This window comes from Anser anser (genome assembly GCF_964211835.1).
Source record: "Anser anser genome assembly, chromosome: 1".
In the NCBI taxonomy this organism is placed as follows: Eukaryota; Metazoa; Chordata; class Aves; order Anseriformes; family Anatidae; genus Anser; species Anser anser.
This window is the reverse complement of record NC_139720.1, coordinates 1897910-1919553: the sequence shown is the minus strand read 5'-3', so window position 1 is coordinate 1919553 and position 21644 is coordinate 1897910. Positions and strand designations below refer to the sequence as shown.

Genomic DNA, 21644 nt, shown 5'->3' with positions numbered 1-21644 from the left:
ACATTTTGAAGAGCTTGAGTGGACAAACCCTTGCAATTCTGTGCATTCAGCCTCTATTTTGCTGCAATGAAAAGCTAATTTAGGGAGAGGATAAGGAGTTCTGCATGAATCAGTTTCAGAGGCTGGAAAAGTCTTTGCTTTCCAACTTCCACTCTGGTAATCAGTAAGACTGTGTTGTCACTCATCCAGCATCCCCTGCAGAGCTTGCCTGTGCCCTCCACACACCCCAAAGATGATCTTCGAGGAAACCAATCCATGGAGCTTCTCAAGTCCTTGGAGGAGAGGACAGAAGGACAGCCACAGGAGGACACCAGCCATGGATGTATTCCCTAGTAGCACCGGGTGCTAGACCAGTGGGGAGACAAGTGATAGACTGGAAGGGACTGGGATGCTCGTCTCACACCCAGTGCTTTGAGATCCCCAGATCCCCAAAGGAGACCACTGCTTGGACATGGGACCTGGGCAGGAGGCTGATGGCCAAACTTGTCCTCTGTATATGGCCAGGGAAGCGGGACCCCCCCCGCCCCAGAGCCCTTGGAAAATTGTTTTGGTGGTTAATTACCCACTTTGCTGAAAAAAAAGGCCAATTTCTACCAGAGTGAATTGTAATTTAGCAATCCTTTGTGGGGCAGCTGAGCCAAGGTGGCTGTCCCAGAGGAAACTTGGTATAGAATGATTCACTTTAACTCTTCTTCCAAGGTCTGCAGGACATTTGCCTCTTAAAAAGCTCAGGAGATGAGTTACTGCACCTCAGCTGAGAGGAGATAGCACAGAAAGAGGTTCCTTCCATAGTCAGGAGGTGCAGCAGCCTTCCAAGGGCACATGCACGTGCCCTTTAAGTCACGCCATAGCATTTGCAGCAAAGCCAGAGGGCACATCCAGGCTGGCAGCAGCAGTTGTCACAGCTCAGAGGATGGGCACTAACTTGGGGTGCTGCTGCAGTGTGGTTGTCTGAGCCCTAACATCCTAATTCACTCTTTATTTCTGCCCTCCTGGGCATGTATTTTCTTCTGCGAGCCCTTCCATGCTCAATGACTTGTACCAAACCCAGCACCCTTCATTCTTCACAGCATTTTAACCCTGAAAGCACAGTCCAGCTTGGCTGGGAGACCCTACCCCAACACCGTGCGCTGAGTGGCACCGGCCCCAGGGAAGGAGAGAGGGCAAACGCACTCCCTCAGTGCTGCTTTAACACTTTTCCATCTGATATGTTGCTGTGTGATGGAAGGAAGGCTATTTTTGAAAATACTTGGAGGCGGGATGCCCACAACCTGAGTGGAAAAATCCCTTGGATGTTTGCTTTCAGCCTCAAGTGCAGCTTCTGCTAGGAACAGCATTAGCAAGGGCATTTCTAGGAACAGCGATGGGGGAGGTAGCTCAAAGCGGGGAGACCCTGTCAAGAGGAAATCTTGCTCTGATTTGAGCAGTCTGCTGGAAACTTGCCTCTGCTCCGTCGTTTCAGCTGTCTCCTGCCTGGCTTTGCAAATTGCCGCGGCGCTGACTCACGAAGCTGGAACAATTGCTGTGGCAGCAGCCACGAGAGGGCTCCCGGCACAAGCACACGCACACGAGCACTCACACGCGTGTGTGTGTGCAAGCTGCAGCCCTGCAGACTGTGGTCTGTGCAACGAGCATCCCTCAGCTGCTATCACAAGGCAGGGATTTAGGAGCTCGCGGAGCCAGTTTACAGCCCACATCCCACATTCTGTATTGCTTCTCTTCCTGCATGCGCCGTTTCCCTTTGCTGGCCATGGCTAAGCTGGAGAGAGGTTTGGAAATGCAGAGGATGGACACCAAAGCCCTCACTTCTCATTCGACTGGGTGTAGGACGCCAGCTGAGATAGGAGCTCTCTGATGCCCCGCTCTCACAAGCAGGTAGAGCTCAGTCCCTAGGGACCTGCACCCTGGAATTGGGGCATCCGAAATCTGTACTTCCATCTGAAGCTGTGGACTTCAGCTGTGCTCCTCGTGGTTTCACGCATGCCCCCTGCATGGAGTGATTTAATAAATCAGATCCATGACGGACCCAGCATTTTCCTCCTTGATGAAAAGGGAGTGACCCCCGTTTGTCTGGTTTCAGGGAACTAAAAGCATCCATGTGCCCAAACACTGTGGCCATGGTGCTGGGAAGGATGAGGGGGTTGAGGCAGAAAAAAAAAAAGCAGTACTGTCCTCAGCAATCAGGGACGTAATTAATTTTTAATGCCTGCCTCCCAAGGATGAAAAGCAGACTTCGCATCCCATTTGAGATACCACTTTCATTTTTTTAAAGCCAGTGGGAGGAGAGGAGCAGAGCCACAAAACTGCAGGCTCATTTATCACCAGAGACCTAAGATCAGATTTTTTTTTAACCAAAAGTTCACATTTTGGGTTTATAGAGATGATCTCCTGCCCCACTTATCCCCTTCATCCTCCAGAGGAGGAGGAAGCATGGGTGGAAGGCAGGGAGCCAGGAACAGCCCCTCTCCCCCCAGCACAGATCCCTGCGCGCATCGCGGGGTGATGCAAAGAGAGTGAAATGGAGCCGCTTGTTTCCCCATCAGCAGCAGCTGTAATCACGAATTTTACCTGTTAAAAGGTTCATGGGGCCCTGGAGAAAAGCATTCTGTAATAGCCCAAGAGCTTCATCTCAGAGGTGCAATTTCTGGCTGGCAGGAGTTAATGGGGGAAGCAAATTAACTGGCATAAAGAGGCAGGATGAGCCCAGGTACACGTGCCCATGCCAGAAGCAGTGCCCAGTTGCTCTTTCCATGGATGAGCCACTTCTTTGGCGCTATGGGACTGGTCTGGTCAGTTCCTGCCCCCTCCATCTCCCAGCCTCCCTGCAGTTCAACTTACTCATTTTCGGGGTTAATTCAGATAAATGTCCCTGGCTGTCTCCATGTGGATAAAACCAAAGTAATTTAATTTTTTTTCACCTGATATCTTCTTTCTTTGCTGTTTCTATCTTTCCTGTTCCTCTTTCTTTGCAGGAGAATTTCTTCCTCCCCCTTTTATTTCCATTTTTCTCTTTCCTGTCCTAATTGTATCCGTTCTTTTACTCCTCCTTTTCTCCCTTGTCTCTTTTTATTTCTTCTTTTTTTTTTTTTACACTGCCACCTGCCATCAGCAAATCACTGCTTTAGAAAGCAGCAGCCTCTCCACTTTTCTTTTTTGCCTTATTGCTGGCATCTCAGCGCTGGAAACTGCTAAAATTGCGGAGGAAAAGCAGAATGGAGGAGAGTTATTACCCCCAGCAATTTCCCACCACCCCTGGAAATGGCAGCTTTATGAGATCACATGCACATGGGTCGCCATCCAAACCTCGGCGAGGTCTTGGCAACCCACGGGCTTGCCTCGCCTTTTCCTTGTGACGCTCTTCGCACGTCTGCAGAATGAACGTGGACCCGTGCGAAACAGCAGCGGCATTTTACAAATGCTCTGCATGCAGATCAGCCGCAACCCAGTGCAGGATGGACAAAAGCCACCCAAGATGGGCACTCATGAGCAATCTGTGCCAGCACATCATCAACGGGCCTTTAATTCCTCCTCCTTACACCTCACTATGTTGCAGTAAAGAATTTCAATTTTAATTGGTCCAAAATATTTTTTCCTTACGTATTTCGGTGAGTCAGAAACTTCCTGGGTTTATTAGCCAGTTAGTGAATGTTACTTGAATCCAAAAAAATAAGGCTATCAGCCCTGCAAACCTGCCAACGTAATGTCTGGGGCTGGACTAACCAGCATTTCTTACAAGTCCTTTATCTAGGATTTACTTTTCCTTAAGTTTAGCCATCTGAAAGTTTCAAAATATACTTCTAGATTAAATTGTGAGATCAGTCTAGGTCTCTGAGTCTGAAAATGATAATAATGCAGAAATAGTGCTGGGTGCACCCCATCCTGATTTTCTTCTCCCCTTCCCATGCTCCTGGCAGGGCTCAGGTTTGAGGTTGGGGTGCAAGGAGGTGCCCAGCCTTCTTTTGTTATGGATCACCCCATTGCTTTTTGCCTTCGTATCAAAATATTTGCCAAAGCTGATCTGCAGTGCCTCCATCGTGTGGCTCGGGGAATAATTGCTGTACACTGAGATATCCAGCAGCTAGGAATATTATAATATTTACAACAGCAAGCAGATAATTTGTTGTTGCTAACATGGAAAATTACAAGCAGTTTATGATTCGGGCCAGTAACTATTTGTACAAGCTTTACTGTGTGTGTCTCAAATATGTACCGGCCAAAACCATGAGCATTGCAAACATCAGCAAGAGGCAGATGACCGAGGAGAGTGATCAGGCATCAACAGTTGTGTTATTGCAGTCAGATATATCGGGTACAATAAATGCTCAGCAGATGTGTTACCCAGGCATGGGTGCTTCAGGGAAGCATTTAGAGTTCAGAGTTGCAAGATTTTAGGTATTCCTCTGAAATAGCGATAAGTTAATTGCACGGTCCTGAATAAATAATAGCATTGGGTGCTCAGCAGGGTGGTGTTTCCTTTCCTGCAGGAAAAGATGAATTTGGATGATGGCTCTGCACTCCCAAGGCATGTGAGGGCCAGGAGATCAGCCCAACAGGACAGATACAAGGTAAAAACCCTATTTCACCGCGGTGGCTTTGGGCTGGCCATTGCATATGAGCAGAGTCACCGGTGTAATCCCCAAGGGAGCAGTGACCCTTCCTTGTTGGCTCTGTCACAGGTGCATCCCCCCGGTGCCCCAGGAGCTCTGAAATCCCCATCTGGATCTGCGGTGAGTGAGACAGCCTGGTACAAGGTTGTCTTCAAACACATGGACGCAAGGGAAACCCTACTTGCCTCTTCTCACCGTGCAAAATCATGATGAATCATGATGAATCTGGGTGGGGGGTGAAAGTTTAGTGATAAATATTAATAAATAAAGCAAGAAGCAGCTGCAGGTGAGGCTGTCTTTCTTGGCAGAGCAGAGTGTTCTCCTCGTATTTGGCAAGGGAAACGCGAAGCTCACAACACAGAAGTGGCGAAAATCAAACTTAATCAATGAGGGAATATAATTACCTGGTTCGTGGAGAAAGCAGCATGAGACAGGGGTATTTGGTGTCCTGAAAGAATAGAAGATACTGGTATGTGTGTGTAAAAGTGAGAATACTTGAGTGCATTTACAAACACATACATCTCTGACATACCTGCACAATTACATGCCCAACTTTAACATAATAAGCCAGAAATGGAAAGTGCAAAGAGTTGATTTTACAAAATTTAAGAGCGCAAGACCTATCTCCAGGAGTTAAGGGTGAAAAATTATGAGTCCTCGAGACTCCTTTCCCATGGCTCAAGGGGCGAAATATTCTCCACCTGCTCTCACACTTTTCTCTTTTCTTCTTCAATTCAAGACATACCCAGGCCCTCAGCACCCGAGCAGAATTAAGGTACAGCATGAAGCCCCAGGGCTCCTCTCACCCCAGCTACATGTGATGAGGACATGGCCAGTCCTTTCTCCTGCGGAATCCCAACTCTGTGTTGTACCTGCACCCATTTTCTTACAGAAGGAGGAAACGGGCCGGCCAGATCCACCCTTGTGTTGCCAAAAGGTCAGTGCTTTTGGTTCACCTTTTAATGCAGATACCCAGTGGTGATGGGGTGAGATGGGATCCCAGAGCATCTTCCCAGGCAGTCTCATTTAGAGGCTGAGAAATCACAGATGAAAATTGGCCAGGTTGGTGGGTTCAAGAGGTGGTAATCAATGGTTTTGGCCACTGGCAATGAGCAGAGGACCCATGCTGGAACCTTTCACAGCTGTTTCAGACATGCTTTTAGTTGTTTTGTGCCTCCTCAGTAGTTTTCTGCTCTATGAACTTCTCCGGTCTCCTTCAGACTCATGGCATTTTTTAACATCTGTGGTATCCTGGGACAGGGACACCATCAGCTACCACTCATCTCTGGCCCCAGTTCCGTAATTTGTCATCTCTCTGTGCATTTCCACAGTGAAGGATAGGAGGGATGGGTTCAGGGACAACCCTGATCTGGTTAGGATCTGGTTAGGATAGCCCTGGTCCACCAGCAAGCAGTGGAAAGGAGGTGGCCCTCACTGCAGTTTGCCAAAAGGTGATACGGAAACAAGGGCAACCCCCACATGGCCCAAAGAGGGAAGGAGAAATTCCTCATGCTTGCAATTGAAGGGGCTGTCTGTTGTTTTCCAGGGAGAAACGGGAGCTCCAGGAGCCCGTGGAGACAAAGGAGAAAAGGTAGCAATAGTGCTTTTGTGGCCTGAGTCTCTGAGATTTGGAGGAGGAAGCTGGGGACACACTGGTGGAGAGGACATCCTGGGTCCATGGGAGACTGCTGATGTAAACTGGGATTGCTGCAGTCCCACCTTTATCCCTCGATCTGGCTGAGTGGTTCTGCTCCCTCTCTCCCGGCAATGCTAACACGCGTCTGCCATGCCTCAGGGGGAAGGCAGAAAATTCAGGGGGGGGTCCTGATGTTTGTTCTGCTGGATCGGTGAACTGAACAAGTGACAGACAAGTGAAAGCCAGCCCTGGCACAAAGACAGAGATGGAAGAAGGGCTGGAAGATATTTGGGTTTTGTCTTACAGGGGCAGCCCGGGGAGATGGGGAAGCCTGGAGAAAAGGTGAGCTGAGGAGTCGGGATCAGCAGCTGGAGCAGGACAGTGGTACCAGCTAGGTGGCCAAAATCCAGCACTGGGGATTGCCACGGGGAAGCCAAAACCCTGTACCCTGCTCAGACCCAATGCCCACTGGGTCAGCTCAGTACCCCAATTCCTTCAGTATCCCACCTCCTTCAGTACCCCAACTCCTTCACTTTGGCCCCATGCTGGGGCATTTGGCTGATCCCTGGCCACATGAATATTCCCCACCTCCTCTGGGGACATCAGAGGCATTTCTGTGGTGGGCACAACTGGAAACCTTTGCTCTCATTCAGGGTAGCACGGAGCTTGTACTTCACTCCTCCTCTCCTACAGCCTTGGTAACTCTCTCTTCATTTCTCAGGGCACCAAAGGAGACAGAGGGGAAAATGGTCAAAAGGTAAAGAACAGCATTGGTACCACGGTCAGGGGTGCCTCTTCTGACACCAGGAGACCTTGTGTCCTCCATGACTGCTCTCGCTCCTGACATCTTACCTCCCATCTCAGGGAGAGGTGTCCGGGTGGCCTCCTGAGATGTGGGCTCAGCGTGGCTGGGATGGGTCACCCACTGGGAGACACGGCTTCTGTCTGTTGGCTTGTCAGGGAGTCCTGGTGGCTGCTCTAAGCAGGACACACACCTTATGACTAATGCCAGAAGGTATGAGTCTCACACGGAGTCTTCTGACACCATCTCCAGTAATATTCCCACAACTCAGCTCCCTCTTTTCTAAAGCTCAGAATCACTGAAGGTTGAGGCTTGGAGGCACCTCTGGGTCCTTCTGGTCCCATCCCTGCTCCAGCAGGGCCACCCCAAGCTGGTGTTCAGGTGGCTTTTGAAGCTCTCCAAGGAGGGGACACCACAACCTCTGGGTACCTGTGCCAGGGCTCCAGCACCCACCCCGCACAGAAGTGCTTCTGGTGGGCAGAGCAAACCTCCTGGGCTCCAGGTTGTGCCCTGTTTGAGCTGAGCTCTTTAAATGCTCTCAGCAACTTTATCTCTCCAGACTTCCCATCATCTAGAGGAGATGTGCTCTTTAGACACTTTAGCATAGGATCAGTCCTGAGGGACTTCAGCTGGGTATCCAGAGAGCAGCATGGAGCAAGCTCTTGATGGACCCACAGTGGAAGAAGTGGTCTTGCTTTTTTTCTTGACCTTCTTCTCTTCTCAGGGAGAACCAGGAATTGGATTCAGAGGTCCTGTTGGTCAGGCTGGTCCCCCAGGATTTAAGGTAAACCTGTCTTCTCCTCTTGATAGGATCTCATTTGTTTTTCTATGGGTATTACTCTCTGGAGTCCTTGCTGATCTTTCCACTGCTGGGTGGGAAGCACAGAGGTGGCTGGGATGCCAAAGATAAGGCAGTCCCAACCTGGAGAGGCAGGAACACCACCACGTGGGTTGGGGACAGAGGGAGAGCTTTGTGTCCTCCAAGGGACCAGTTCAGAACAGGTGTGGTCCAGAGGATAAATATGACTGTGAAAAAAATCAGGGAATCGTGGTCTCAGCAGAGGGATGTTTCTGCAGTCCCTTGGGACATTGCAGGCATGCAGGGTTTGAGTTCAGTGCACAGCTCTGTGGGTGTGAAGGTGAGGGTTCCCCACTCTAGCAAGCCCTTCTCCAGCCCTAGGACTTATCTGATGGGCCTGAGATGGAAGGGGTGCCCCCAGATCTACGTACCAGTCATGAGAATTCAAGGAAACACCCCAGGCTTTCTCCAGGACCTTTGGGAGGCCGTCAATCCCACCTAAGATCTAAATTCCTTGTGATTCACTCAACAGGGTGAGCCAGGGGCCCCAGGACCTCCAGGAGCTCAGGGCGTCCAGGGCATTCGAGGCAACGCTGGCACTCCTGGGTCACAGGGGGACAGAGGGGCTCCAGGCCTGCCCGGGACACCAGGACAGAAGGCAGGTGGTGTGTGGTGAGGGGACTGGGCATGTGGTGTTGGACACAAGGTGAGAACGAGCGTGGTCCTCCTGAGACTGCACCAGGTGTCCACTGCAGGTCAGACCCCCACCTATCCAGTTCTCCTGAGCCTATGCATAGCCCATGAAGGGAAACAGAGACAAAGCCTGGTTGCAAAATGAGTGGTAACAGCATTGATTAGACGAATTGGTGTGGTTGGGGAAAAAAAATAAACAGGCAGGGTTTGGTCCAGGAGGATGTCCTTCAAGTTCAAAACAAAAGAAATGGGGTTCCAAGCAAGGCGGGGACCCATTGCTCTCCACTGAAGCCTAGTGATGTGACCTGATGAGGTGACTGGGAAGAAAAGGGGTGGTTATGGGGCAGAGGGTGTTAGCAAGGGGGCTAGGGGTCATTAGCCCCTGGGTACAGAAGAAGCAATGATTGTCACTGCAAGGACAAGGAGTCTTAGTGGGAGGTGGGATGGGGGACAGCAACGTGTCTAAACTCAGGGTCTTAGATGTAGCTGAAGTCCCCTCTTCCCAGTGACAAAGAAGTTCCCCTTGGGAACACCCCAGTGATTATTCCTCCTGCTTGCTGCCCCTACACAGAGCTTTAGGGACACTGGCTCCTGCTTTCAGGATGGCTGTGGGGAAGGAGGGCTTTTCCCTTAGGGTTTTCTCCTTAAAGTATTTTATTTTCAAGGGTGAGCGTGGGAAGAGAGGCCGGAATGGATTTGCTGGACCTGCAGGACCGTCGGGATCCCCAGGAAAGGAGGTGACTTTTCATAAATCACCCCTTTGTCTTCTGAGCGACATAGGGTTGTCTGGGGAAAGGGGCTGAGGCCCTGGTGCCTGGGCTGGGTGCGCTTTCACCCTCTTAGTGGGACAGGAGAACATCAAGGACATGCAAAAACAAAGTCTTCCCTCCTGCTTTGTTTTCCTCATCCTACAGGGGATTCCTGGGACACCCGGACCCAAAGGCAACAAGGTGAGTGCCAACCTGCCAGGCAGGTCACAAGTAGCTGAGATCCTGGGGTGGCAATGGGACATCCACTGCCCTCCCCTGGCTCCCTCACACCCTTCTTCCCCATGTTTGCCAGAGCATCCTCCAGAGAGAGCAGGAGAAAGTAAATGGAAGTGTCTCCTGACTCTTTCTGTGGCTTTTAAATCAGAGTCAAGCTAATCAGCAATCATCCCATGTGGTATCCTTGCTCCAAGCGAGACCTTTTTGGTGTTGTTCTGCAGGGAGAAGTTGGGGTTGGAGCTGCTGGTCCAAGAGGCCCTCGTGGACTGCCTGGCCCTCAGGTAGGTCCTTCCAAACATGCTTCTTGCTTGGCTTGGTACAAACTACCCCCTTTTGGAGGCAACATTATACCATCACCTCCTGCTCACTCATCACAGAAGATGCCAGAAGAGCCCTCTTTATTAATTAAATAATGGTTGCAATTAGCATTCCCTCTGCAATTAGATGCCCTCAAGCGCTGCAGGTTGCACTGGCTGGCTGCATGCCTGTGCCCTCACTGGCTGGATGGGAGCTTCAAAGGCAGCAACTACACCTCTACATCTGCATGTCTCAATAACAGCAGCTCAGTGAGGAACCAGCTCATTTTGTATGCTTTGGGGATGCTACCTGCAAGCTCGTTCCTTCAGAAATCCACATCCAGATTTTTTGCCCTCGTTTCCCTCTTCCAGGAAACAGCCCCTGTCATCCTTGGGACAGCAATGCTCACTTTTCCTCACTTTGCTGAGAAGTTTTGGTCCCCTTCTGGCAAAGACCCCAGGGAGACCCTCTGGAGTTGTAATCAGAGGCCATGTTTCAATTTGCTGCGTCTGTGGCTGTTCCGCGAATAAACTGATTTTATGCTGCAATCCATTTAGACAAACTCCCCATCTGCTAGCAGAACGGTTCAATGAGGCCCCTGAGACAAAACACTTAATGAGAATGTCAACAGCTGTGAAAGGTCTGGGGTAAGCCTCGCTCAAGCTTTATTATCTGAAGGAAATGATGAAATAATGTTTCTGCTCTTCTGACTCCAGCATATATCTGGAGTGAATCACAGAATCTCAAATTACATTGGCTACATAGGAGAGAGCAGAATTTGGCCCCACAGGACAGTGCCTAAGTCTAGGCATCTTAAAGACAGGTAAATCTCAGGGGATCTACCTTGGGAGGTCATAAAAGCACTTCACAAACCCACCAGCACACCTGTCCCGCATAGTAAGGTTTGAAAAAAATCAATGGCAGGCTTGAAGAGAGGCTCAGAAGAAGTTCTATAGCAGGTGAAAACTACAGCTAGGTGTGAAGATAAGTCTCACGCTGGTCTCCAAAGGCAAGAGTTACTGCTGAGCAGCTGGCTGGTGGTATCTTCCTTCCGAAAGTCAGTGGTGTGGGTTCCAGGTGAATTCCTTTGCTGTGGTGAGGCCTACTGAAATCGAGCTCAGCAATGAGTTATGAACATGCATAGAAGCTATCGAGCCCTCTAACTGAGGGTGAGAAATCTCTTGGGACCCCAGGAACGTCTCAGATCTCTGCCCATTGCTTCCCATGCCTTTGTCTTGTGTAAATGCAGCTCAAGGAGGGTCACCCAACCTTAGGTGGCTTCTTCTGGGCCAGTCCTACCAGGGCCTCCCTGTAGCATCAGAGAAGGAGAGGCACCTTTTTTTCGAGTGATTAATATCGTGCTAAATCAGGTCCAGATCATCCTACAAGTGCATTTCACTTGGGGGCTGAGGAGAAGCTGAAGATTGAGGCTGACCAAAGTATTATTCTCTAAACACTGCACACACTGTCCACCTGCAGTGACACGTGGATGGTCTCGAGCCCTCCAGGCCCTTTGACCCAGAGCCATTGGAGCATTAAGGCACCTAATCCACGAGGCCATACAAGTGGACAAGAAAGGACGACTCCCTGGAGGATCTAGGCTTCTGCATGTTCAATTCCTGTTGTGCCCTGCGGGATGGTTTGCAGAGTTAGGACTGCACATGTTGCGTTTGTCTGCTGGTGGCCATCACTAACCCTCTCCTTCCTCACAGGGTGGCGAGGGCGCTGTGGGAGTCCGTGGCCCCGCTGGCATGATGGTGAGTGTTAACACAGCATGCAAGACTGATTAACGTGCATTATAGTGGCCCAGGGCTGGAAAAAAATCCCCACAGATAATGAAAAAAAAAAATGTCAATGGTTTGATGGTTTTAGTGGGAAATAGAGACTCGGGGAACCTGAACTCCAGGGTTGTGTTGGGATGCATGAGCGTAAATCCCGCAGGCAGCTGTGAGACACAAGCTGTCGTGCCAAGCGTAATCACTTTAGGCTCTTGTCCATTTGGCTGACTCATCTACAAGCTTCTGAAGCCCTCCTAAAATATCACCACCTCTCTTTTCTTCTTCGTCAGGTCTGCTTGCCTGCATGAGTTTTAGGGCCTTGTTCTGTTTTAAATTCCCTTTCCGCTGATAGGGGTGAGTCAGGAGAGATGCAGATCACAACTGCTATTTCGACAAACAACTTTTTATTTATTAAGCCGTTGTCTCGAATGGAACAAAGCTCTTATTGTGAGCAGAATAGGCCTTTATGAAGTTCCTCAGAAGGCCAAGGGTGACTGCAGCACATGGTTGCACCCTGGGTCTCATCCCTGAAGGGCTTGTTCTCAGCCAGGCCATCCCTTAACCATGAGGGCTTGCAGAAGGATGTAGCCCAGTGGTCAGAGCAGCAGCACAGGGCACAGGGGGCTGGTAGAAAGCAGGTTTCGTGCCTTTGGGAAATGTCTGTTCTCCATCTCCTCCCAGTCCATCCTGTCCATGCCCACCACTGTGATGAGCTGTCTGTTCTGTAGAGGGAAGGTGCCACCCCTGTGTGTATTTGTACGAGGTCATGGATCACAAAAAGGGGTTACACCTGGGGTGACCCCCCAGGAGAAGACCTCTGGCAGCAACCCTACACTCTCTGAGAGGCTGGGGCTTCATCTCGTTAATGTTAAGCATACAGAAACCTCAGTATGAGGCTTGCAAAATGGGGCAGGTTGGCCAATCTGGCTTAATTTATACATCTCCCAGGAGATCCTGAGTTGTAGCCACGATCCTGTGCTGGGCAGAAACCTATGGCTAATTTTTTTCTTTCCACCAGTGTGATTCAACTGTGCTGTTTCTCACTTCTCCTCAAATTGCTCTCACAGGGAAAGAAAAGAGAGCTTGGTCTCCTGCACCCATCCCACCACCAGCTTCTCCACGCTGGAGCCTCTCCTTGGAGGCAGCCCTGCCTTCAAGTGGAGGCTGCTCTTTGACTCTTTCCTAACACCTTCCCTGTCTGGTATTTCTCTTTACGTGTTGTTTTATCTTCTTGCAGGGTCTAAAAGGCCTCCCGGGCATGAAAGGCGAAAGAGTAAGCAACAATCACTTTACCTATGCAGCACCTGAGAAGGAAGGTGTTGTGGGGAGTCTTTATCAGGGCAAACTTGGGAGGGGGGAAAGACACTTCGGTCAGTGTGCACAAGTGTGAAGTGACATCTGCAGCCCCCAATAAGGGCTGGGCTGAGATGGGGCCTGGGTGCATGATGTCTTTCTGCAAGCCTGTTTTTTTTTTTTTGGTTGGGTGGTTGTTTTTTTTGGGGAGGTGGAAGGAAATCGGGGAGTTTGGACAGCAAGGGACTCCTGGTGTACTCCATTTGATCCCCAAATGTGCAGGGCTGGTCTGGGGAGCAGCTTTCCTGCAGCACAGGCAGGGTGAAGACCACCTTCCAGGCAACGCATAGCCTTCCATTTGCATCTCTGAGCAGGAGTCCCTTGGTCTTCTTCTGCCACTTCCCACTTGCAAGCCCTGAAAAGCTGAAAAGTGCAGTGCTGAGAAGAGAAAATCTCCTGTCCCCACCTGGCCCTTGTAGTAGCCTTCCTCTTCTGCTGTCACCACAACAGTCCCGAGCACTGAAGAGGGGTATGAGATGCCATCAGCAATGAAGTCCTGCCCTTCAGCTTCACATCCCACCTCCTAGATAAAACCCTTGAGGAACAGTTGGTATTTCATACAATTTCAGTACAACATGCCAGTTTTGGGGTGGAAATCTGGGAAATCCTACATTATGTAGGATGTCTTCCTACCCTAGATATAGCGTGGGCACATTTCTGGAGGCATTATGTCCTGCCGGATGGGGAAAATCCAGGGATAGCTCCACACCGTGGATGTGCTGAGCATGGAGTCAACCAAACCACTCCAGTCCCGGATCTTTCTTTTTTTGTCGGTGCAATAAATTCTGGTGGTGCGCAATCTCTTGCGGTAAGCTAGTCATTTGGCAGAGTGCCCAGAGGAACTGGCTCCCAGCTGTGATAGATGTCAGTGTCTTGACGTGCGAATTGGTGGACTGAGCAGCACAAGAAGAGTGAGTAAAAAGGGAATCACTCACTGTCTTTTTTTTTTTTTCTTTCCTGTTTTCAGGGTGATCGGGGACTGCTGGGACCCAAGGGAGAAAGAGTAAGGCCATTCCGGCTTGTGGCTGTCTGGGGCAGATGGGGTGAAAGGCTGCTGGGATTTTATAGTTACCTGTGAGCAGATGGACGTTTATTTTAGTGAGTCAGTGATCAGACAAGGTAGAGACGTAAATGATAAGAAATACTGATATGTGTTTTCAGATATCTGGAGGTCCTAGTGATTTTACAGGATTTGTATTGTTACATATGGGGGAGCGTAGCCCAGCCTGCACAGGGTGCTGAGCAAGGATCCCACCTGGCGGTGTGCAAAGGCTTCACATCGAAGGGGACTTTAAATCCTATCTTCAATCCTCAGTGGGAACTGACTAGTAAGTACGACATGCCTGGATTAAGACCCCTTTGCCAAGGAAATCTGCAGAATTTGAGCCCACCAGTGTCTCAGAGCTGTACCATGTGGGGAACCGCTCCCTGGTGAGACCTTTTAAAATTTTAATTTAAAAAAATAAAATAACATCAGAGCTTAAACAGGACCTGTGGACATCTCTGGTACAAGCCCCACAGAAAGCAGGGCCAGCTGCAAAAGCAGATCACAGTGCTCATGTCCTCATGTGCTCTTCTCTGAGCCTCTGCTCTGATGTTTGGCCACCCCCAGGGGAAAAAGCTTTTTCTTCTGTCTGATGGGTGTAACAACTGGTCCCTTCACTGTGCACCTCCAAGAAAACTTGGGGTCTTTCCTCTCTGCATTTTACACCCATGCAATGGAAGACAATGCTTAGATGCTCCCCCTCTTTCATGGGGTTCTCCAGTATGTTCAATCCACTTTGTAGGTGTCTTCCTTGCCCTGTACGCAATGCTCCAGGTGGGGCTTGCACCATAGTTTTAATAGGATCCTACAACAGTCATAGCCAAAAACAGCAAAAAAAAAAAAAAAAAAGTCACTTCAGCAACTCTTTTCTGGGGCACACAAAAATGCTTCCTGTGCTCTAAGGGAGGAAGAAAATTTCCACTGATTTTGGTGAACCAGCTCGCCCCAAAGCATACCACAATCTGAAGAAGCCTGAGTTGGCTCATAGCAGGTAATGCGAAAATAACACCCAGAGTGGTTCTGGAAAGTGCACAGAAAATGCTGAACTTCTGCCCAGTGTTTTGTTAACTTCCTTCCTGGATGAAATGGCTTGTTAGAAAATGAGTTTTAGAAAACCGACATGATGATTCTGCCTTTGAGTCATGCAGTATTAAATGATTATGGCCGATTTGTCTCTGAGGAAGCTACTTTCAAAAGGGACTCGCTCCAGAGACAAATCAATTCTTAATCTGCTTCGTGAGGAGGCCCCAAAACACCTCCCAAGCTGAAGGAATGTGTAATCTGTTTTCCAAAGAATACCTTAATAAAATATAAGGAGGAGTGTGAGATAAAACTGGAAGGGAGAGAGAGTTGGTTTGGGTTTGTTCTACATGATTGCAGCTCAATTTTCTTTCTAAATCTCTCTTCATCAATACAGGAGTATCTGTGTGCACCTCAGGGCCAATACCATATATTGGATTAAACTACAGAATGCTTATGCTCCCTTTTGTTCGCAAAATTGATCAAGCCCATCCCCATCTGCATTATAGATACTAAGGAGAAAGCAAGCAGGAGGGTATATTAAGATAGAACTGGATCAGGGTCCCACGGTCCATCACGGCTGTATAAAGATTGCAAAAGACTGCAAAAGATTATCAAATCTGGGAGAATATTAATTCATGTTTGTTAAGACTCTAGCAGCAATGTACAGTCTGCCTGAACAGGGATATTCGCAATACTGAAGCGAGCTGGTGTAAATGGAGGCCTTTTCAAGGGGGTTACAATTGCCACAAAGGACTAGAAAGGAGAATTAACAGCCTGTAAGGGGTTAATTTATCTTTAAGGGGGAAAAAATGAATACATGAGTGCTGTATGCTGCTAACAGCAACGGTGAAATATTAACAAGCTGCACTGAACATCCAAATCAGATGTGGAAGTCTTCCAAAGGCGAGAAGTGCTCCTTTCTGCCTCTGTCCTGCCCCCAGTAAAAGGGAATCACCCTCCCTACCGGGTCTGTCCTGCCTCCAATGCCAAAACCCATACCTGCTGCACCTCCACACGTCCTCCTTGCTGCTGCATGCTGGAAGCAGGTGCACGTCAGCAGGTCACAGTGCCCTGGTTTTAAGAATCGATGATGCTGAGGGTGTGGAGGTGATCCCATTACCGTGAAACCAGCCTTTAGCTGAGTTAGGATGAAACAGAAGTATTACCTTGTGACACGCAGCTGACACAGCCATGGAAGGCTGTGAAAGACTTGGGTGAAGAAAACTTGTCCTAATCCCAAAGACCAAAATGAAAAACTTCTTAGGTAGCCTGCCACGTTCTCATGCTTGTCCGTATGCCCAGGGGCTCGGGTTGTGCCCAGAGGGAACCTTTCCAGCCAGGTGTAGGTTTTCCCTGAAGCTATTTGGAAGGTGGCTTCAACCCTCCTCCCTCCAAACTACGGGTGGCATCTCCTCCTTGGAGACACAACCACTGATGAATACGTTTGGCACAGACATGTCCATGGGTTACTGCAGCCCTGTAGATACCAGGGTGGCACCAGGGGTGGCTGACCCTCAAAAACTCCCTTGGAGGGGTGTCCAAAGTCCCACTCACCTTCCTGAGCTCCATCTCTGCCCATAAAGCAGGGCACCACGAGCAGACCCCTTCACCATCCCACCTACGTCCAGGTCCTGCTCCTGGCAGGAGATGCAAACCTTGCCACCCTGAGTGACATGCAGAGATGAAGGAGCCAAGCCACCATGCCAGGTGTGAATTTGTCCCATCACTGATGGCCTCAGGTCAGGAATTGAACCTCGGGGTCCCACCTTCCCATGCACAGCTCCACTTCCAGCCTTGACATCCAGACAAGTGGGCCCCAACATCTTCTGGAGCAAGAGGTCACTGGCAAAACTCAGGACTTCTTGCAGTCTTCTCTACATGTTTATCACCCATCTTTTAGTTAAGAACAGATTAAACTTATTTAATATTGTTCTGTGAAGCATCCATACATTCCCCAGTTGGATCCATATGGACCAACTTTTGGGAAATGCTCACCTTTCTTGCAGATATGTGTTCCCCTTTTGCTGTTCTGCCCATCATAGCAAGCGTGGTTCCTTCGGATGGGAGCTGTGAATTCAGAAATCACTGGGCATCTACATCTCTTCTATGTCTCCTTTCTCTAGGGTGATCCCATGACCGGTTTTGGACCCCAGGGCTATAAAGGCAGTAAAGGAGATCCCGTAAGTTTTACTCTCATTGTCTTTTTAAGCTATCCATTCCCCAATGTTGGTAACATCCACATAGGAAACAGCTTGGGACGACCACCGCAAACCAGCACTTCGGTCCAGAGCCAGCGGCTGAGGGCTGCATCCTTCCAGGAGAGAGGCACAACCCACTAATTTCTGTCTTGTCCTTCAGGGTGAACAGGGCCTGCCAGGCTTCGATGGAGACAAAGGCGAGAAGGGAGAGGATGGACCTGTAGGAGAAAAGGTATGAGCATCCCAATGTGATTGAGCTGTACAACAGAAAGGCACTGGCTGTGTGAGGAGGGGGCTATATGCAGACACTGTCTCTGCATCCTCCCTTCCCACATTCCTGCTGGGGAACACGATGCGAGGACACACTCACCCAGCTCTTCCCATAGATGGGGCAAGAACGCTGCTGGGCTGGGGCTTGGGGTTGTGATACTCATCCCATTTGCCGGGTGTCAAGCCTTGTAGTTGTGGGACCATGTGAAGTTGGTGTTTGCAGCGTAAGACCACTTTGGGTGAAGTGTTCATTCAATTGCTGCAGCACCGGGGGCCCCGTATCTCCTTCTCCCTCCGAGGTGGCCGTGCTCCTTCAAACCCTGCAGATCCTGTGGCAGTTTTAAGGCTCGGCTGGCTCTTCTGTTCCTGTCCAGAGCTGCTCCTCATGCAGGGCAGTCCCCCACCTGCCCCTCTGGCTGTCTTTGCTCTTTGAGAGCCCCCCGTGGTGGTCTCAGGTTTCAACCCATCACTCTGCTGGGAGGAATCGCGCAACTCTCCCACTCTCGGACTGAGTCACGGATTAAATCTCCATATACCAATCATCCCTATTTTCATATTATGTTAATGGGTTTTGCTCCAGAAGCCTGACCCAGGACAGAGACTCAGCTGAATAAATATAAGTACCTACAACAGCAGCATCCCTGTCTGAGCTGCTGTCGCTTCCCATGGGGATCTGTATAACTCCACAGGGCGGATTCAGGATGGGAATCACCTGAGCCAGTGTGGGCATCTTCTTCGTGAAAGGGCAGATCACGTCCTGGCACTGATTAGGTCCCCAGTGACTGTAAAAGAAACCCATGGAGATGCTCCCATGGGTGGTACCTGTATTTTTGTCAGATGAAATCCCCTGCACAGTATCTGTCAGACTGCTCTCTAATAAGAAAATAATACGTAAACATCTCCTAAAGGCACAGCACCTTTGGGCTGAATATCTGAGATACTTTGGAGCCCCAGGGTAGTATCTCCACCACCAGTAATTCAATCAGGGTCTTGCTCTTCAGTCTTTGCAAGGAGACAACCTATTTAGAGGCTTTGAGACCCTTTTCTGCTTGTGTTCCTTCAGTCCCCATCACCGGGCACCAACTCTCTTCCAGGACAGTGCTCTGAGCTTTCTGCTGAGCTGTTCTGCAGCTATGGCTTTCTTCCTTAGCGCTGGGTGCCATACAGACATTTGGGGTCCCTGGGGGCCTGGAGTCTGCTATAGAAATGGTGCTTTTGGTGTTTCTCTCTGCCATCTCCATGGGTTCCTCTACTCTCTCTGAGGGTGGGTCGCTTCAAGAGCATAGGGTACTTAGGCTGTATTTGACAAGGATTTTAAAATTGTAGGGACTCAAAGGTGAAGCTGGCTCCAAGGGAGTCATGGGGCTTTTTGGAACAAGAGGACCGGTGGGACAGAAGGTGAGTACAGCGAGCACCTACATTAAGGCATCCTCTGTAAGAACCGAGGTGTAAAATCATGCATGAACTGATGTATAAAATCCTTTCACGGTTTCCTCGTAATAGAATTCTGTGTTCCCTCTTCAAAATTGCTGCTTGAAATGTTACGGGGCTACCAGAGAGCAGAAGTTGTGCTCTACCAGGACAGCCCTAAAGATTAGTCCCATTTTATAAAGCAGCTTCTTTCCTGGCGTCTTTCCTGGGTTATGACAACCAACAATGATTTTGCTGAAATGTCAGTATTTACATGCCAGGTATGAATTCCTGCCTAAGCTCCAGTTATAGTCAAAATGGAGATGTAGGGCTCCCTTCATCTGCCCACCCAAGATGTTTAAAGGATCTTACATTCCAGCTGCTGCTGCAGAGAGTCCCTGACCCCCAAATGTCCTCCTGTCTCCTCTTCCACAGCTGTAGGAATATCCTACAGCAATCCTCACTCCCAGAGTCAGGGCATCTCTTTCTCACAGTCACTCATCACCTCTTTCCTTGCAGGGGGAGCCAGGAGCACGAGGCCTGCCGGGCTCTGCAGTGAGTTGGAGCACGTTTCTCTGCCTTTGGGAGGCTTGGGCATGGAGCAGGGCTGGCACCACTCCTCCTCGCCCCATGGCCACGCATGTGGGTCACGGGGAAGTTAAGGAGCTGTGGCTCAGTGCTGCTCCATAAAGCCCATCTTCAAAGAGGCTTTGCTGGAAAACCAGCCATGGGCGGGGGGGGCAACACCAAGGGTAAGTTTTAATAGGTAGTTTAAATTTTTGCATCAGGAGACACATGAAATGTGCGTTTAATTATTATTTGCAATGCCTTTAGCATTTCAGGGAGCATTGCCAGACACGAAAAGACAATGGTTCATGTTCAGGTGGTTTAAGAATTGTGACCATAGGTTGTGTATCACATGAGAAACGTATATATCCTTAAAGGACTGGGCTACAAGTGACTATTCCCAGTGCTTAGTGGGTACTGCTGCTGGCCAGAGGGAAAGCAGTTACACTGGAGGACCTGGATAGTACATCCTATTTCCAGGCAAGCAGCAATGGGGGAAAAATAATAATAATAATAATAATAATAATAATAATAATAATAATAATAATAATAAAGTAATTTTGGTTTTGCTGCAATGTTTTACAAAAGTGTTTACATGCTTTACAACTTTGCCATTTCACCTGGAGGAAACCCCAAGTGAAAAAAAAAGGGGGGGGGGGTCTCCAAAGTTGTTCAAACTGAAAAAAAAAAAGTCACCACTGATTTGTTTTCGTTGGAGAAAGGAAGGAATAGGATGGACCAACACCAAAAGGCAACTGGTTGTGGAAATATGAACATGTTTGGTTGTTTCGTTGCAATAAGAAATATCAGCATTTTCTTAACCTATTGCACCATTATGCCTCCACGTGCATGAGCAGGTGGTTCTCAGCAACTGCCTGTTGCTGTAAAGGCTCCACGGCTGCTCAGTGCCGCCTGATGATTATTGGTCACGGGTATGTGGGTATTTAAGAGTCCATAATCCAAACTGGTAATCGCTCACCGAGGAAAAGGCCCTCATTCAAATAAGAATTTCAACTCCTGCTTTGGTAGTGCAAGGGGGAGAACAAGGATGGGTTTTGAGCAGCAAAGGAAGCTCAGCTGGACTCCAGCAGGAATTGGCCATCCTGACCAGCAGCCATCCAGTGATGGTTGGGAGGTGTGCTGTTTTCTACTGGTACCCACAGGGGTTGGTGCATAATGTAATTAACTGCCAGAGATTGCTATCTTGTCAATCAGTATTTGAGGAAAGCTACGTAATCTTTCTTTGGAAAATATCTGAGGATTTTGCTGGTACAGGGAACGCTATGCTGTGCTTGGGGCTAGACAAACATTTGAGATAACAAAGCTTGGTTTTCGTTTTTCATTAAATTTCTAAAATTGCAACTCTCACATCAAAGCTGGGGCCTTGACAGAGGAGCCTTGATATACAACAGCCTGGATGAAACTCATCTGACCTCCGGTTAGATGTCTGCCATGTTCACTTTCCACATCTGAGCAGGCTGGACTCAGAGTGTTTTATAGACTGCTTTAGGGTACTCTTACAGTGTGATTCACACCATCTATTTCAGACAGCTGTGATGGGACATGACATCCTGACGTGACTTGTTCTCCACAAAACCAGGTTGATGGTGTCTCACTTTATCTTCACAATGCTCACAGATACCTTGATTGTTTGCTCCTGAGTTACTCCGGAGTGGGAGGTTAGGCTGCCTCATCTATCATTCCTCAAGTCCTCTTTTCCTCTTTTCTTGAAGACAGACACTACTTGGTCCAGTCTACCTGTACCCACTCATTCCTATGCAAAACCTCCAAGGTACTGCCTAGCAGTTCTCATTTTCCTTCAGGCCCCCCTGATTTCATCTGTCCTTTCTACAAATTGCCACCAACTCATTGCAAAAACTTGCTTTCTGTCCTGCCGAATTCCCTCCCAGTTAATATCTGGGGAGACAAAAGTTCCAGCGCCCCCACAAATCACTCTGAATAATTTAACCAGCTTGTAAAAAGTCTCATCCATTTACTCTTTTGATTTGATCTGTAGGAGTTCCCAACCAAGTGACAGCATTTGTGTCTTCTCCCTGTAATCGTTACCTGGAGAATTTCAATGGACCTAGATGAGTTTATAGCTGGACCTCAAGGCAAATGAGTGCATTCTTGATATTCAAGACACATCCTCCTTTTTCCTCTTTTCTAAAAGCACTGTG

The 21644-nt window shown here is 49.0% G+C and overlaps 1 protein-coding gene across 1 annotated transcript in view; it reads left to right on the top strand.

Annotated features, from left to right (window-relative positions):
• LOC310879930 (uncharacterized protein) overlaps positions 1-21644 on the top strand; it is a 112639-nt gene that overhangs the window by 69279 nt on the left and 21716 nt on the right. Inside the window, exons 57-76 of the mRNA XM_083794990.1 lie at positions 190-319; positions 4486-4565; positions 4677-4727; positions 5347-5382; positions 5500-5544; positions 6154-6198; positions 6550-6585; positions 6965-7000; positions 7770-7829; positions 8377-8502; positions 9203-9274; positions 9452-9487; positions 9745-9804; positions 11533-11577; positions 12836-12871; positions 13919-13954; positions 17143-17199; positions 17378-17449; positions 18814-18885; positions 19417-19452. Of these exons, the coding sequence (XP_083651116.1) occupies positions 190-319; positions 4486-4565; positions 4677-4727; positions 5347-5382; positions 5500-5544; positions 6154-6198; positions 6550-6585; positions 6965-7000; positions 7770-7829; positions 8377-8502; positions 9203-9274; positions 9452-9487; positions 9745-9804; positions 11533-11577; positions 12836-12871; positions 13919-13954; positions 17143-17199; positions 17378-17449; positions 18814-18885; positions 19417-19452 (1167 nt within the window). The remainder of the gene's footprint in view (positions 1-189; positions 320-4485; positions 4566-4676; positions 4728-5346; positions 5383-5499; positions 5545-6153; positions 6199-6549; positions 6586-6964; positions 7001-7769; positions 7830-8376; positions 8503-9202; positions 9275-9451; positions 9488-9744; positions 9805-11532; positions 11578-12835; positions 12872-13918; positions 13955-17142; positions 17200-17377; positions 17450-18813; positions 18886-19416; positions 19453-21644) is intronic.